Genomic DNA, 16,653 nt, shown 5'->3' on the forward strand with positions numbered 1-16,653 from the left:
TTGTGTGTCCAGACTGACCTGCAGCAGGTGGAGAGGAAACTTCCATCAGAGCAGGAAAAACACCTCAGTGTCTCACGTGGAAAAAATGGTTTATCACTATGATCTGAAAAAGAGTGAAATGTTTTTTAAACGTGTTGCAACACAGAGACTCGATTTGGATTCTTGCAGTTTTTCAGCCGAGAAAACAGAAGAATTGTCCCAAAAAATGTGATAAATATTTTATTCATGATGATTAAATTCACATTATTTTAGCAGCTGCATGTCTGTAAAGCCGGTAAAAAAAGGAAAAGTTCAACCAAAAAAATGAAAATTCAGATTCATTATCTCCTCACCTCCATGCTGATGCTGGTACACAAAACATTTCTGGAGCTTCACGGCAAAAAAGCGTTGCCGCATTCTCCTAAACAGCTGAAGTAGCTGGAGACTTGTTTTAAAACATAAAAAACATAAAAAAATTTTAAAAAACTAATGGCTCCATACAGTTTGTCCAGAGTAATCCAAGTCTCCAGAAGCCCTGAGATCCCAAATTGTTTAGAAAAGACGTTTAAACCATTTTTTAGGCTGAAATCTTCACTCGTCTGCGGTCCTGAACACGTCAGCTCCGTCCTGATCCTGCTGCCACACTGACAAACACTCAGGTGACGCAGATTAACTTCAATTAAGACACAAACGAGGCCGAGAAGTCAAACAAAGAAACGTCTCAACATTTATTCATCATATAATTTCTGTGCAATAATACAATGTACAAATAATCTTTCTGTAAGTATTACAATCCATATAATATTTAAATTTGTTGGCACAAAATAAAACAGAATACATTCAAGGTCTGTGAAGGCGTCAGTTGCTCTGCAGAGGTCAAAGAGTGACAGAGAGGGAGGCAGCAGGTGGAGAGACGATCAATCACTGATCACTTTCAGCTGATCGGGGGGGGGGGTTTGGTCCAACGTCTGTGAGTATTTTATACATTTATTTTTTTTGCAGGCTGTGAAATGAAAATTATCATTTGGATAAAAAGCACCTACGTGTCTGCAGCGATGCCACCAGGGCGATAAAATGATCTCAGAAAGTCTTTTCACTGCACATTGAAATGAATCTCAGCACTGAATGACCACAGGAGAAACACTTTACAGACTGTTTGGTTTCCAAGCATTTAAAGTCTCTAAATATCTGCTGTACACTAAATCAACAATCTGTTTAAATTAACATATAACATGCGATCAGCGTCTGCTCCCCGAGCGTCCGACTGTGAATCCACAACACCACGGTCCAGTTAGACTCCGAGAGAAACGCCGTGCACGAGTCTCAGGTAAGAAACACAACAGCATGAACCGGACTTCACAGAGAAGCCTCGGTCAGGCCCGTCACTGACGGGAAGGATGGACCACGTCTCCAGAACAACACTGAAAACACACACACACACACACACACACACACACACACACACACACACACACACACACACACACACACACACACACACACACACACACACACACACAGGCACTTACACGTCATGTGACTGCTCTCATGTGAAAACCTCATAATTTCAGTTTGGGTGATTTTCTTTTAGCACTACGAGGAACTTTTAACTGGTTATGAAACAGTCTCAATTTAAAAGGGACAGTTCACCCCAAAATGTAAAATCCATTATCTCCTTCCTCCACGTTGATGGAAAGTCAGGTGAAGTTTCGTAGTCCACAAACTATTTCTGGAGCTTCACAGCGAAACAGAATTGCAGCATCGTAGCCGGAGACTAAAAAAACAACCTTTAAAAAACATGAAATGGCTCCATACAGTTTGCTCGGCTTGGTTGTTTTTTTTACATTTTAAATCAAATCTCCAGCTGCTTCAGTTGTTTAGGAGGATGCTGCTGAAAACACTGCTTTTGCTGTGAAGCTCCAGAAATGTTTCCTGGACTACGAAACTTCACCTGACTTTCCATCAACATGGAGGTGAGGAGATGACTGAGCTGTAACCGTTGAACACTCGCTGGCCAGATTAAGATGGTGCTCATACCACTTTTATCCACAGGGGTCGCCAGAATCAACACAAATAAAAAGTTCCTTGAAGCTGCTTTAAACTGAAGATTTTCAATCAATCTTCTTAAACAATGAAATTAATTGTAATCAAAGTATAAAAAAGGCAGTTTTCTTTTTCCTGAAGACATTCTGATACAAGGTTTTCACCTGACAGCACATAAACTCCCCCTCAAACATTCACACAACACACGATACAATCAACATTTCATCTATAAATGAACTTTAGTCCTCTTCATTCAGGTCTTTGTGACGTAACAACTGGCCAATCAGAGCTTATCAGCTTGGTCTAAATAGCATGTGATAGGACAGAGCGTCCTGATGCTGGTGAGCTGCAGCCAACCAGGAAAAGTGCATTCAGCACAGGAATCTGCTGTCAGTCTTGTTTGTTATGTTTGTCAGCTGTCGTCGGGCTGCAGATTGAACTGCGCTGCAGCAATCAGCTGTCAATCAAAATCGAGCCTTCATTGCCAAACACCTGCACCGTGTGTGCCACGTATGAACGCCACAGTCTGTCAATCAAGTGTCCTTATCGTCTGAAAGTGCAACACGTAGCTGCCGGACGTCCCCGTCACTCATCCTGTCTCTGGGATGTGATGATTGGATCTCCTCGTAAGGGGGTGGGGGGTTGTCGGGGCTCTGATTGGACAGCAAGGGGCGATGGCTGCCGTCCGACTGCGACGTCTGGTGACAGCCGGGAGCCTCCTGAGATAACAGGAGCTGCGTGGGGCCCGGCGCTGAGCAGGCGGGGAGGCGCTGCCCCCAGCTGCCGTACACCGCCTCCTCGTAGGACGGGAGGGAGACAGGAAGTCCGTCCACCATCAGGTCGAGCTGGTCTGAGGAGCGACGGCTGCTGGGACGAGAGAGAGAGACAGTTATTTCATGGCTGTGATGTATATCCTGACATCATAGGAACCTGAATCTCTTATAATATAAAGAAATCATCATTTTTAGGGTTGAAATGGGGGGATGTCCTCCGATAACAGCAGAAGTTTCCCCGTGTTGTGAATCACTGCAGTAAATAATCTTCTCACCCGTGTGATTGGCAGGGGTAGAGGCGGGACTTGACCACCAGGCAGGCGGTGGTGGTGAGCAGGAAGATGGACACGCCCACCGCTGTCGTCGCCATGCTGGGCATCGAGTCATTCACCCTGTCGTCAGAGTTCATGTTGGGACCCTCTGAGGAGGAGAGAGACAGACGTTGAGAACAGAAACAGCTTTCTGAAGACAGTCTACAGCAGTTACTTTAAACTTTGACAAAGAACCAGCTCGAAATAAACAAAGATGGACAATAAAAACTATAAAAGAATATTTACAAAGCTAACAGGCCAAAGTGAAGTGACCAACGTTACGTAACCTTTAAGGGCTTTTTCACCCTTATTTTAGTTAGCGTTAGCTTTGTATGCTGTGAAAATTGGAGGTAACGTCACTGTAAAAGTGACAGGAAGTAAACAGGAAGTTAGCAGAATAAGCAAAGAGAACAAACACTTTGTGGTTCCAGCTTCACAGATTTGAATTTTTTTTGCCTTTTTCCCTTTTTACAGACATGTAGATGGAATATTTTGGGGTTTCGGGCTGTTGGTCAGACAAAACGAGCAGCTTGAGGACGTCAACTTGGACTGACACTTGCATTTTCTTTACTTTGTTTTGAAATGTATTGGATTTAAATGGTGAATCGATAAATGAACATGGAAGCTAATCATTAATTTCAGCCCTGGGACAAAATAAATCTGGTGTTTGCATTCACCTCGTACATATAAGCTTCAGACGATGATCTGAAGCCGTGAGATAAAATCTTTATGTGTTGCACCTCTGTGGAAAATCCCAGTTACTCAGGCTCCACAGTCTGCACAAACACAAATAATCAAATAAAAGATCTATGAGAGGAAGCTCTTTATCGACTTATGTGGTTTGTCTGTGCCCGTGACAATACGGCAACAGTAGCTTTCCATGAGGCTCTGACGGCGACGACGCAGAGGAAATGTTTATTGGTTATTATGGTGGCTTCGCCCGCTTCCTCGTTCTGCGCTCTGACTTCCTGTCACAGCGGGTTTTCAGTGAATGGCGACAGAGGAAGTCGGAACTGGTCTGAGGAAAGTAAAGCTTGTAGAGCGTCTGCAGCCGCGTTTCTGTTAAATAGGTCAAAGACAAACGCGAGCTGCTGCTGCTGCTGGGTTAGTATTAGCGCTGTGATGGCGAGGTGGCGCCTGACACCACCCTCGAAGACGCAAAATGAAGGTCGACTCTTCTTCCTGATCTTATTGATGAAACACAGCATGTAGAATCAGATGTGATAACAGGGAGTTTCATTCACTTGTGAGATGAGACAAAGAGTCAGAGTGTTTAATGTTGCTGCAGAGTAAAACTCCTCTGAGAAGTCTCACACAGCCGGACCGCATCTCACGTCTGGAATCGGCCACGGCACATATTTTAAGTATAGGTTTGGAAATGACACGCCGTCTGCTCCCTGAACGCCCGAAACAAGAAGGAACCATCATAAAGCGACTAATCGGCCTTCAAAACGCTGTGATGAGTCATTAACACATTATAAAATGAGGTAATTACTGAGGAATGCTGTGACGCCCGGGGCTGCTGGGAAATGTCACAAGATGTTTGGAGTTGTTGAAGAACGTCTGCTTAATAATGACGGAGGGAAAATCTAACGTCACATGACTCCAAACTCAGGGAGAGCAGAGAGCTGATCTACTAACCTGTTTGTTTGTGCTGCACATGACTGAAATAGTCTCTCCTCTACAAATCACCCAAAGCATTTTGTTCAGGTAAATATTGAATTTAAAAGGTTTGTGTGATGATACGAGCCCCGGAGCGGTTAAACACTGAGACGCCCAAACATTGACTTAAAACTAGAAGTTCATGGAACAGAAAAACATTCACACGGGTGAAGTCAGACTTTCCAGCCGCTGTTTACCATCTTATCTAAAACCTACCCAGCTACATGTTCCTAACAGGATATGAACCTCAGTCTAAAGGGTGAGAGTCCTGACTTGAAATTGAAATGATGCTCCAGCACGGCAACATCCGATAAACCACACCACCATATATTGAGTATGCCGGGAAAAGATTTAGGATGTCCCGATAAATAGTAACGTATCTGCAGTGAGGCAAAAACACCAGGATGTCTGACTGCGACTGGTCGCTTTTTGCAGTATACAAGCCTCTGCACAGAAGGAAGATACAAAGTCGTATTCATGCTGCAGCTACTGTTCGTACTAAAAGCAAAAAGAAAAAGTGACAGTTTCCTTTTTTCTCTGTTTCCTCATCAGCACATCTTCAAGTTATAAAGGGATCAAGCTGAACGAAGAGCTTACTGTCATCAGTAACTGGCTTTTAATAACATAAACGCACACAAACGTCTGAGAAAAACAACTCAATAAAAAGAACAACCCTTGACAAATACTTATTTCTCCAGCCTGCTGTTTGCTGAGGCTCCTCTCAGAACAAAGAGACTCCCAGTACAGTGTTATTTGGCAGCGAGCAGCGTTTGAGTCACTGTAAGACTGCGACTCACAGTTATTGTCATCGTAGATCAAACTGTTTGTCTTAATTAGTTCTTCTACAAAATGTCTGAAAACAATGAAAAATGTCTGTCACAGTTTTCCAGAGCCAAAAGAGAATTATTTTGTCCGACTAACCAAACAAAAACTAAGAAAGCAGCAAATTCTAACATTTGAGAGGCTGAAACCAGAAAATGTTTTTCGTTTTTCTGATCGGCTAATCAATGAATGGATTGATCATTTCCATTTTGACAGTCAGTCAGTGGATCCACACCTCATCACAAGTCTCTCAGGCTGGACATTTTGTAAACGCTCACTCAAACATGCTCCCATAATAAAACAGATTCAGGATCTTCTTACGTTTGTTGGGGACGCAGGCCGGTATCGGGCTCTGCCACTTGCCGTGGCGACACCTGGAGATGCGGACCTTGGTGCTGAAGTGGTACCCGGGCTCACAGAAGAAGTGGATGGAGCTCTTGTGGGGGAACCCTCGACACGGAGACGGGTCGCAGCGGAAACCTCCATGTTCGGGCACCAGAGGGTGAGAGCAGTTACCTAGCCGGCCTGTAGAGATCAACAAAACACAGAGATGAGAAAAGGTGATGTTCAGGATTATTAGTCTAGTCAAGTCTAACTATTTCTATCAGCGAAGGTCTATATCTGTGCCCTCTTCCCTCTCTGCAGCACTTCTTCACATGCATTTGTTTTCTTTAACCACTCTGGAGGTGATATTCACACTCCTTCCCTCCACATGCTGCCACCTCCAGCAGCTCTGATAGCTTCAGCTCAGTTTGCATCGTAAGAACAATGATTTATTCTCATTTTGTGCTGTAAAGTAATTATTCAGCCCCTTCAGATGTTCTCCAGCTGTTTGAGGTAATTGTATCACCATCCTGTAATTGGTGTGGGAATAATTCCTGGATTTTAAAATGTCACAATCAGCACATGTCGGTGATATTTTAGGGAAATAAAAAGAGGGTGGAGACGTTGGTTATTTACTGGGCAGCTTTGCAATTTTGAAAAAGAGAAGAGCGAGCTCCTGCACACTTCCTGTTACTTGCAAAAACATTACTGGGTTTGACCTGATGAGGATCTAACGGCAGAAAAGTTGTATCACCTATAATCTTTAAAGGAAGTGTGCATGAGCCATTTCTTCTCTTGCTTTTGAGTTTTCCTCCTACACAGCTACTCGAGGAACTGAAGGTGTGCGTGAGCCTCTACAGTCGAGATCTGAACTGTGAATCTCTGGAAATTAAGGCCCAAAATTCTAAATGTGCGATTTTTGTCATCGTCGATGTTGTTGTTTGAGAAGAGCAGCACACAGACATGATGTCGAGTGAGTGTGACACCAGCTGGTACAGGGTGAGACGACAGTGAGGAGATATTGATTCTGTCAACAAACGTGAGAAAAAGGCTCGATAGAGGGTTGGGACTACGTTTCAAGACACAAGATTCAAGATCAGTTTAACCTGAATGACCTGATAATAAATCTTAGAAATAAAAAACTAATTATTTGCAGCAGGGAGTGGAGGATGGAAGCTGCAATGTCGTCTGGTGGTACAGCAGCAGATACTTCTGTATCGCTTGCCAGACACCAGGTACTGTACTGTGCACACACATGCTGATGTGAACGCGTGCCTGACAATGAGCTTTTCCGGCAACTCACTTCTCATTTAGTGAAAAGCATCCACACCCACTTCAGCTTTACCCGATGGGCAGCTTTGCCAGAGCAGCCACACAGTTACCCACTTCCTCCATTTCTTCGCCTAAAAAAAGTCTGCGTCTGCAACAATTCTGGTTTCCACTGCCTCTGCACGCTCCTCAACCCCAAACATCAACACGAGAAGAGTAGGTCAAGTGTGAGAGTGGAAACTCACTAGAAAATGTGCCAGTGAAGCCACAACTTCAACTAGAAGATAAACTTCATCTGACGGTTTCACACGATTAGAGAAGAAGCTATTTTAAATTGAACTGTTTTGTTACTCACACGGTTAGAAAAAGGGAAGGAGAGAGAAAAGAGTTTGACCGAAGCTCCAGAGAAGTAATTTTAACACAAAATAAACTCTGTGTGAAGTTCACAGTTCTGATAAAAAGAGGAAGAAGCCGAGAGTACGTTTCAAACATGTACGGCGGCTGCATCCTGCAACAGGCTGCCTAAAGTTCATTTAGTGTTTCACAATCAGTCATCATAAAGAGCTGATAACACTGCGAGCTTCAGTCCAAACCACCGGCGAACATTATTAGACTCTGTGGGACGAAGGTTTTGAGGTTGCTTCGGGATTTCACCGCTGTGGTTGAATCGTCACTTCAATTCTGTCCACATGGTGACGTGGAGGTTATTCTCTTCTGTCTACATGGAGCAGTTATTTTGGCAAATATTTACCTGTTTGCTCAAAAAATGAAGGTGAAACCATCGTAGAAACTAAACTACCCAGAGGTGTGAGGGGTGAGGGGTGAACAGGTGGGGTCAGAGGTCGTACCTGCGGCGAGGAGCGGCGAGGAGGCCAGGAGGAGGAGTCCACAGACCAGACTGATGCGTCCACACAGCCATGGATACGAGACTGAGCCAGACATCAAACCAGACTTCCTGAAAACACAACAGAGATGAAGAGTCAATAAAGTGCAGAATCACCACGTAGCAGACAGGTAAGATCATAAAACAACCACAATAAAAGCATCAGTGTTACACACACAGTATGAACCTCCTGCCTGTAGATCCAGACCTTCTGGAGGAATAAACACATCAGATTCTGTTCTGATCCGCTCAGAGATGACTCTTAACTTTTAGGATTAAAAAGCTGATGTATCTTCACTCCTGTTTATCAGCCCGACTGCAGCAGTGATCACCTCCATTGTCGGGTGTTTCTGTTCTGTGATGTTGACCGGTGCTCATTTTGCTTCGCTGGTCTCGAACACACCATTAAACAACCACTATTTTTATTCATGTTACGTCTCGTTCGCTGACTTCGTCCTCACTCTCTGATTCCAAGTAAAACACACTGTTACTCGGAGTAAATTTCTCCAGTTTAACGCAGAAGTCTTACGTATTATATTTTTAACTTCACACTGAGCTAATGTCCGGTCAGTATCTTAGAACAGGAAGCAGAAGTCACACCTCTCTCTCTCTTTAAAGATTTTAACTGCGGCACATTTCTGAAAATACAAGTGACATCACAGCTGTGAAAGAAAAGGGGTTTTTTTGTGTTGTCAGCTGTGAACCAGCCTGTTGTTTGCTTTAATCCAGAGCAGACTGACAAAGCCGTCCTGCCGTTGTGTTCACTCACACCTGTCAGCTGCTGAGTGCCGCCACACTCACCGCTGCTGTCTTCTCCTGCTGGTCACCGAGCAGCTGCACTGATGAAGCGCTTCATTTTGATTTTTACAAACAACACCTGACAGTCGAACCTCTGGCTTCCTGTCTGTGGCCTCCAAAACCTCCAGGATAAACTCTGACAGCAGCATTCAACACGCACACGTGTGTTTTCATTTAAAATGTATAAAACATCAACGCATCACTATAAAAATAAAATAATGTTCCTATTTCACTTTACTATAGACCAGAGACACATTGTAATAGAGCTCTGATTATACATAATCAATAAATCTTCACATATATTATGACACATTTCCACAATAAATGTTAACGGTGAGTTTCCTTTGGTCGCTCTAACTCCAAACGAAGCTTCAGCGAGTGACGAAGTTGGTAATAAAACGTGAATTAAACTTGACACGACCTCGTCTGGAAACATTTCTGCATGAGTCACGTCGATAGATTTTCTTCAGCAATGTTGTTTGTGTATTAATGAAGACAACAACTCCCATGATCCTTCATTACCTCAGATGCCATCTTTTGTTTCCATTGTTTGTTCCATTATTAAACTATTTGTTCCAGGTCTACGCTGGAAGTTATTTATCTGAAAGCATTTCTCACCAGAAGAGACGAGCCTTCTTTCCATTTTGTGCCATAAAGCAGCTGCTGATGAACTCCACTGTACATTTAAATACCAGTAAGACTCAGTCAGTATTTCACTGGAACCTGACTAAAGTTAAACTACGTGTCACCACGGCTTCCCATATTTTAAAACAATCAAGCAAATGCTAGTGAAATCTGATCTGCTGGCACAAGATGTAAATGATCTGATATGAAGTAAGAAGCAGCACGTACTGTGATCTGACAATAAATAGACCTTTGCTCGTTGCTCCTGTGTTCGGCTTCTTCTTCTTCTTATCTCCCCATTGACCCTTTACAGCATGACTGTAACCCTGTCCTGACTTCAACCTTTCAGTCGACTGATACTGAAACTATCACCTCACTGTTTTCTGTGTCAGCGCTGACCATACTGACCAAAATCATCACATCTGACAGCCGACAGCTGAGCAGCACCAAAACTTTCTTCGTTCTGAAACCACAACAACTCAAACTCTTTCTCCAGATGACTCGCTCTGGTTCGCCCCAGACACGCACTTCCTGTCAGAAACAAGTGCCGACAGAGCCCAAAGCTCTGCCAGAGAGCCCGTCTAAATGCCATCGTGTGTGAGAGTGTGTGTGTAGGTGTTGCACTGCTGCCTTTAGTGTGTGTTTGGTGCTTTCATGTCAGGAGAGATGCCAGTCATCTCTGGAGCGACGAGGGAGGGCCCCCCGCCTCAACATGGCAGTCACGCTCGGATGAGCACACACACACAAACACAAATACACACACTCACATGCCTCCTATAGTTGTGAGGGCCCTCGTCGACACAATGCATCCCCCTCGCTCCTGACTCGAACCATCACAGCTAAATGCTGAAAGCTAGCCTGAATGGAGCTGCAGCAGCAAGTATCGTCGTCATCGTTCAAGTAAAACTGTCAAACATTTTCTGGTTCCAGCTTCTTAAATGTGCAGATTTACTACCTTTCTATGTCATTAATGACAGTAAATGAAGAGTCTTTGGGTTTGAGACTGTTGGTTGGACAAAACAAGCAATTTGAAGACGCCACTTTGGGTTTTGGGAAATTGTGATGAGTAATTTATCGATTGCAGCCCAAAACCTAACTCTAACCTTCACCTTGAAACCAAGTCTTAATCTTCAAACGGTCCTTTGAAGACGGGCTGCAAATAGTGACTATTTTCATTGTCAATTTTCGCAGTAACTGATTGTTTGGTCTATTACACGACTCAGAACCAGTTAGAGATATTGGGATATGCAATCAAAGTCAAATGAAATGTGCCGCATTATTTCTGGGGACCGATAGGTGGAAATGTCAAATGTCTTGTTTTGTTCGCAGCTCAAAGATAAAAATATACAGAAGAAAGAAAATATTCACATTTAAGAAGCTGGAATCAGAGAAATTAGACTTGTTTAATTAAACCAATTAATAGATGATGAACATAGTTGGTGATTAATTCAGTAGTTGACATCTTATTGCTTGATTGTTGCACGTCTTTAAAGTTGTGAGGAAAAGTGTCCACAAAAAGCTGGTTTAAAGCATAACTTACACACAAACACACCCCCTGAAACACACACACACATTCACAGCTCCTTCTTATGTGACCACAATCTGCGTGGGTGATCTGAATCTTAGTCATCGTGGCCCTCTGCGATATTATAACTTCTGCTGAAATGTTTGTCAAGTTGGAAACAGAGCTGCTGCAGAATTAACGTGACGACAGAGAAATTCTTCCAAATGTGTTCGGCTGCTTCTCATGAGAGAGCTGCAGGTTGTAACGCTGGAGGATTTTGGCTTCTTTGTTTCCTTTTTTTAAACCGCCGTTACGTAATAAAGCCTGTGAAAAAAAAAGACTGCTTGGCTTCAATCGCACCGCAGCATCACGAGCGTATTGATAAAAGTTGTGTTGAGAGATGTGACGCATCGACTCCGCCACCATCAGAATCACTACAAACATCATTCTGGCAACGCTTAAATGTCAGCGTTCCCACAGCTTTTAGTGTCAGCTGGCACAATCTGGCTCTGTTTTGTTGCAGGGCTGTGAAGGCAGAGTCTGACTGACAGCTTCACTACAGGTGACTTCACACTTCAGGTGTCCTCCTCTGGTGCAGCTGCATTTTTAGCTTCTGACAACAAGAATAATTCCTGGAGGTTTTACACCGTCTGTGTCTCAGAGCTCCTCTCCATCGTCTTCATACTTGCCAACCCTCTTGGTTTTCCCTCTGAGGTTCACAGTTCCTCCTTTATTTCTTCCGATTTGTCCTCAGTGAGGGATGCAGACAAAGAAATGGAGAAGAGAAACAAACACTTCAGCAGATTTCAGACGCCCCGGAAAGAGGATTTCCCAGTTCTTATATAAGGTTTTAAAAGGATGCATTTTGTAACAAGACGTAGGGAGGTGGCCTGCACGGATGGAGAGAGGAACAAAAAATGAATGAATGAATGAAATTCATGCAAATGCCAGAGGGTTAGGGTTACTGCCGGTCATGAAGTGTCTCGAGGATCTCAACGTTTCCTGTGGAGGGATCCCAGACACCTGCTTCTGTTTCCAAATCCTCCATATTTTTGAGGTCTCAGGGTTGTCGCGTACGCCTCTGTCCCACCACTGAGGTGGATTTAAGACCCAACAGTCACAAAGCTGTTTCTTTTGTATAAAAGGTCACTGATGTTAAACTGATTGTAGATTTATTGGCAGCTCACGTGTGCACACTCTTAGCGGTGACTCAGATAAGAGGGTCAAACCATGGCACCAATCATGTCTCGTTAAATGACGCTCGCTGCTGTAAACACGCTGCCTGGTAGCTCTTTCTTGGAAATATTTTCTGGCACACAGGAAGTGATGCGTTTTATGTTTCAAGCCACAGCAGCCATTTGTTGGCGCAAACAGAGGAAGAGCTGGTTCGTCAGCCAGAGCGACGAGGGCACAACCAGCACCTTCAGGAGAAACTTCCACTGGGAAAATCCCAGAAAAACCTGCTGCAGGAAGCGTCATCGTCATCGCTGAACAATGAAGACAAGAGGCAGGAAGATAAGAAACATGACGATGACCACTGGGAGTCTGCTTTGACTCAGTCACGTCGTAGTAGTGTCTTCACCCACTGAACCACATCTGAGTCAGTCTGGTTGATCAGTGACTTCTGATCCGACTTGTTGAACTTTGTTCTTTCTGCTCTGCTGCTGCTGATTGTTGAAGGTGTGAAATAAGCAGGTGCAGAGAGGATGAACCCTGCAGAGCGTCAGGGTGTTGTTTTCTCTTTATTAAAGGAAAACATCTAGTTAGTGAGTCAGTGACTATTAACCCTGATGTTTAGTGTCAATCTTTAACCGCTCAAAAAACAAACCGAGCACAACTCTTCATCTTTCCTAATTTTATGAGGACTGAGTCTGAGTCTCTACCTGATCTGTGACTGGTGTGAAGTTCAGCTGACAGGTGAAGGGTTCAACACTGATCTACAGTCAGGGGCTTTAAATAGAGCTGCAACAAACATTTACTTCCATTATTGATTAATCTTTGGATTATTTTTGGTCCAGAACATGGTGACACACGATCATCAGAGCGAGAGGTTTCATCCACAACACAAACATATTCAGTTTACTGTCACAGACGAGGAGCGACACCAGAACAAATTCACATTTAAAGGAGCTGGAGGCAGAATATTTGATTAATTTAATGGCTGCTATCAGCTGAAACCAGATCTCCTGATCAACTAATCAGTTAATTGTTAACATTGCTGTGAAATGACTGCAAACCTCCACAGCTGAAGCCTTGAGTGGATCACTGTGGATCACTGTGGATCACTGTGGATCACTCTCACACCTCGGGGACCTGCTCAGTGAGTACATATCATCTTAAAAACACTCAGCAGTGAGGAAGTTAACCATATTTCAACATAACACAAACGTTTCCCACGGACCACACCTTGAAAACTTCCTCTTACACCAACAGACTGACTGTAAACTGGAGGGCAGCGTGAGGTGAGGTGAGGTGAGGCAGCAGGTTGAAGGGTTTGTGATGCTCTGACTGCAACACAATACACACACACACGCAGCACACAGTGGGAGTGCTGATGTTGCATTACGAGTTACATTGTGTGTGTCTGTGTGCGTGTGTGTTGTTATAATGTGATGAAACAAAGGCCTAAACGCCCTCATGACTTAATCAATACTTCAAAGTAAGTGCTGGTGAAACATGGAAGGAACTTTTGAACAGTCTCAGTTTCATGCTGACGCGTCTGTGTGGCCGTCGGAGAGCAGACCGGCTATTTCTGTGTGATTATTACAGTTATGTTTTATTCCTGCCACCGGGTCGGGTCGGATGACTCACAAAATGAAAACTATCTTTTAAGGCAGATTACTGAGGATGAACTGAGGCGCCTGCTCTGCAGCGGATCATATTACAGTTATTAATCTTAATCTTACATAGTTACTGACCACAGCTGCGTCTTCCTTTCACTCGCTTTCAAGCCAGACCACCATCTTTACCACAGGTGCTGGTGGAAACGCTACCGCTTGTGTCCACAGGGGGCGCCAGAAAGTCCTTTGTAGCTGCTTTAAAGCTGCATTATGTAGGAATTTAAGTTAAAAAATTAGTATCAACAGAACGTTGTGACGCACTATTAATGTATTTATTACAAGTGTTGGTGAGTTTATCGCTTTTAAATGTGTTTAAACCTTTAAAGACAAACGTAAATAAAGTTGTGTTGAACTGCACTTAAAGGAACAAGTCATCAGCCTACAGTCTGAGCTGTGAGTCAGACACACACACACACACACACACACACACACACACACACACACACACACACACACACACACACACACACCTGTCAGGCAACTATTTCTATTATCGATCAATCTGACAGTTAAGCCTTCAACACCAGAACAGCTGAGTGGACAGAGACTGAAACAATCAATCACAAGTCAGATTATTATCAGATTATTATTCTGCAGATTGATTTATCGATTAATCAGCTAACAGATCTGATCACGACACAAACGAGCTCTGAAAACCTCTGAAAGCTTCTCCAAGGAGCCTGAAACTCCTCCTTGAATGAATCCTTGAAGAACCTGGATGCCTCTCAAGGACTCCTGGAAACCTTGAGCTGAATACATTCACACAGTTCATCATGTAAAAGGCCGTTTTTGTTCCTCAGCAGGTGAATGAGTGAAGCTTGATGAGCTCAGATCAGATCTCAGATCAGATCTCTGTGATTATTAACTATCAGGCCCAGTCTTTATCAATACCGGATCAATAATTAATCGGCACCGACTTCATGTTTATGATGTCGGATCGCTGTGTGAAGTCCAACACATCCACCTGCTTCCCCAGAGCAACAGGCGAGCAGCGCTCCTGTCTCCACACAGTCGATCACATCGATCTGTTATTGATTCTGATCACCTCGATCGATCAGCTGCTGAAGTCAAAACACCGACACCTCCTCCCGTTGAATGGGGCGCGTGAAGCGGTTAAAAAACGGAAGAAAACGTCTCACCTGAGAGCCGCGAGGGAGGCAGCGGCGGTGGGATCCTGAGCGCGTGGAGGCTGCCCGGGCTGCAGCGGAGGTTCGGTTCGGGTCGCGTTGGCGGGCAGATGTGCGCGTGAGGAGGCGCGAAGGTGGATCAGGACTCCGATCGCTGCTCCTGCTCAGCAACAAGTGGGAGCTTTTCAGCTGCTCTGCCCTGACTCATCGATCAGCTGTGCCTGACAGCGACACGCTGCCTTCCCATTGGCTGCTGAGGGGAGCCAAGCACCGCCCACCTGCGCGGCTCCGTCATGTTCTGGAAACAAACACACACACACACACACACACACACTCCACAGTTAGTGAGAGAAAGGGAAACTGTGGCCTGTCTCCACACAGAAATAGATTATAAACAGATAAGCATCATTAAAAACACAAATAAAATTCCTGGAAATATTTTTCTGATGAAAAACACAAACTGAGTCACACAAGTAAAAACCAATGCTAACACCAGCACGCTGACACACTGAAGTTCACCTGACCCATTGTGCTTTTTATCCGTCTGTGATGTTTTGTCGTGGGTTGCTGCACTGGATGTCAAAAAAAGTTGTTAAATTTTTAAAACAGTGACGTGTCTTTCCAGAAAGCATGACTGAGTTATTCAAGATCATCCGCAGGCCTCGCTGTGAGCGGTTTCATGCAGGAACTATTCAGTTTCTGCTGAACGACGCTCACCGACCGTATGACAGCAGGAGGAAATGTGCAGGATAACTCAGTTAACTCAGAGCATCTACACAGCGGATCTAATGAGGGCGATCTGGACACGGTGTCGGAGGCATGGCCCCGTTCAGAGAGCTGCTCAGTGGCACACGAGGCCAAAATCGTTCAGCTTCCTGGGTGTGAGATCACTCGGGGTTAGGGTTAGGTGAATCGAAGGGGCCAAACTGTGTAATTACATCATCACGTGATGCTCCCATAAGCTTATATTGTGAAAGAAGTGTCTGTAAAACGGTGGATACATTTTCTGAGCGTCACAAACCCCCAAAATGACTCGTTTCACCGTCTGAGCCCGATATAGTTTGTAAAGTCGTAACATTAGCTAGCCCGGTTAGCTTAGTTAGCTCATCCATAAGTAGATGCACGCTTCCTTCTGTGCGGTGATACGGAAAGGAAATAGTCCCTGCATGAAACTGCTCACAACAAAGTCTGTGGTTTGTCCTCAGTAAACAGGCCGTCGTTTCAGGAGAGAGACGTTACTGTTGAGTTGCCAAGTTTATGGCGCTTTGAGCAACACGAGCTAGTTCTGTTATAACGGAGAGAAGACAGCTGACATCGCCAACACGCTGCAACTCACACCGAAACAATCAGGAAGGATAAGAAGTTCTGCAGGCAGGAGGAAAAATATGTATTTTAGATTTTTAGGGTGAACTGTCCCTTTAACTTGATAGCAGGCGAACACTCACTGGTATTTATGCACGTCATGGCAGTGTTTGTTGAGATATCTTCCAACTGTTTGTTTTTATTTTCCTTAATTGAATCTTTGAACCTCAAGATATCACAGAGTCATTACAATACATATCATATATCACAGAAATCATATCCAGTTATCACTTTCCTCACTTTAACTTTCAGTATTTACCAGTAAACAATAAGCAGTTTGTCCTCCCTGTGTTGTCTGTCACATTGTTATGGGCTGTGTCTCTGTTGCCATA

At 44.1% G+C, this 16,653-nt stretch overlaps 1 protein-coding gene across 2 annotated transcripts; it reads right to left on the reverse strand.

Annotated features, from left to right (window-relative positions):
- Nucleotides 1-683: 683 nt before the first annotated feature.
- On the reverse strand, nucleotides 684-15,135 carry LOC141014368 (sushi domain-containing protein 6). 2 transcript variants are annotated; one of them, XM_073488118.1, is made up of 5 exons: nucleotides 14,972-15,135; nucleotides 8,032-8,138; nucleotides 5,912-6,115; nucleotides 3,071-3,215; nucleotides 684-2,886 (listed from the first exon to the last, which is right to left on the reverse strand). In XM_073488118.1, the coding sequence occupies exons 2-5, from the start codon at nucleotides 8,123-8,125 to the stop codon at nucleotides 2,556-2,558; spliced, it is 774 nt and encodes a 257-aa protein (XP_073344219.1). In that variant the 5' UTR covers nucleotides 8,126-8,138; nucleotides 14,972-15,135; the 3' UTR covers nucleotides 684-2,555. The 2 variants fall into 2 exon arrangements, with proteins under 2 accessions (XP_073344219.1, XP_073344211.1); XM_073488110.1 differs by having other exon boundaries at nucleotides 684-2,889; nucleotides 14,972-15,129.
- Between the last annotated feature and the right edge of the window lie 1,518 nt (nucleotides 15,136-16,653).

This window comes from Pagrus major, chromosome 2 (assembly GCF_040436345.1).
Source record: "Pagrus major chromosome 2, Pma_NU_1.0".
Classification (NCBI taxonomy): domain Eukaryota; kingdom Metazoa; phylum Chordata; class Actinopteri; order Spariformes; family Sparidae; genus Pagrus; species Pagrus major.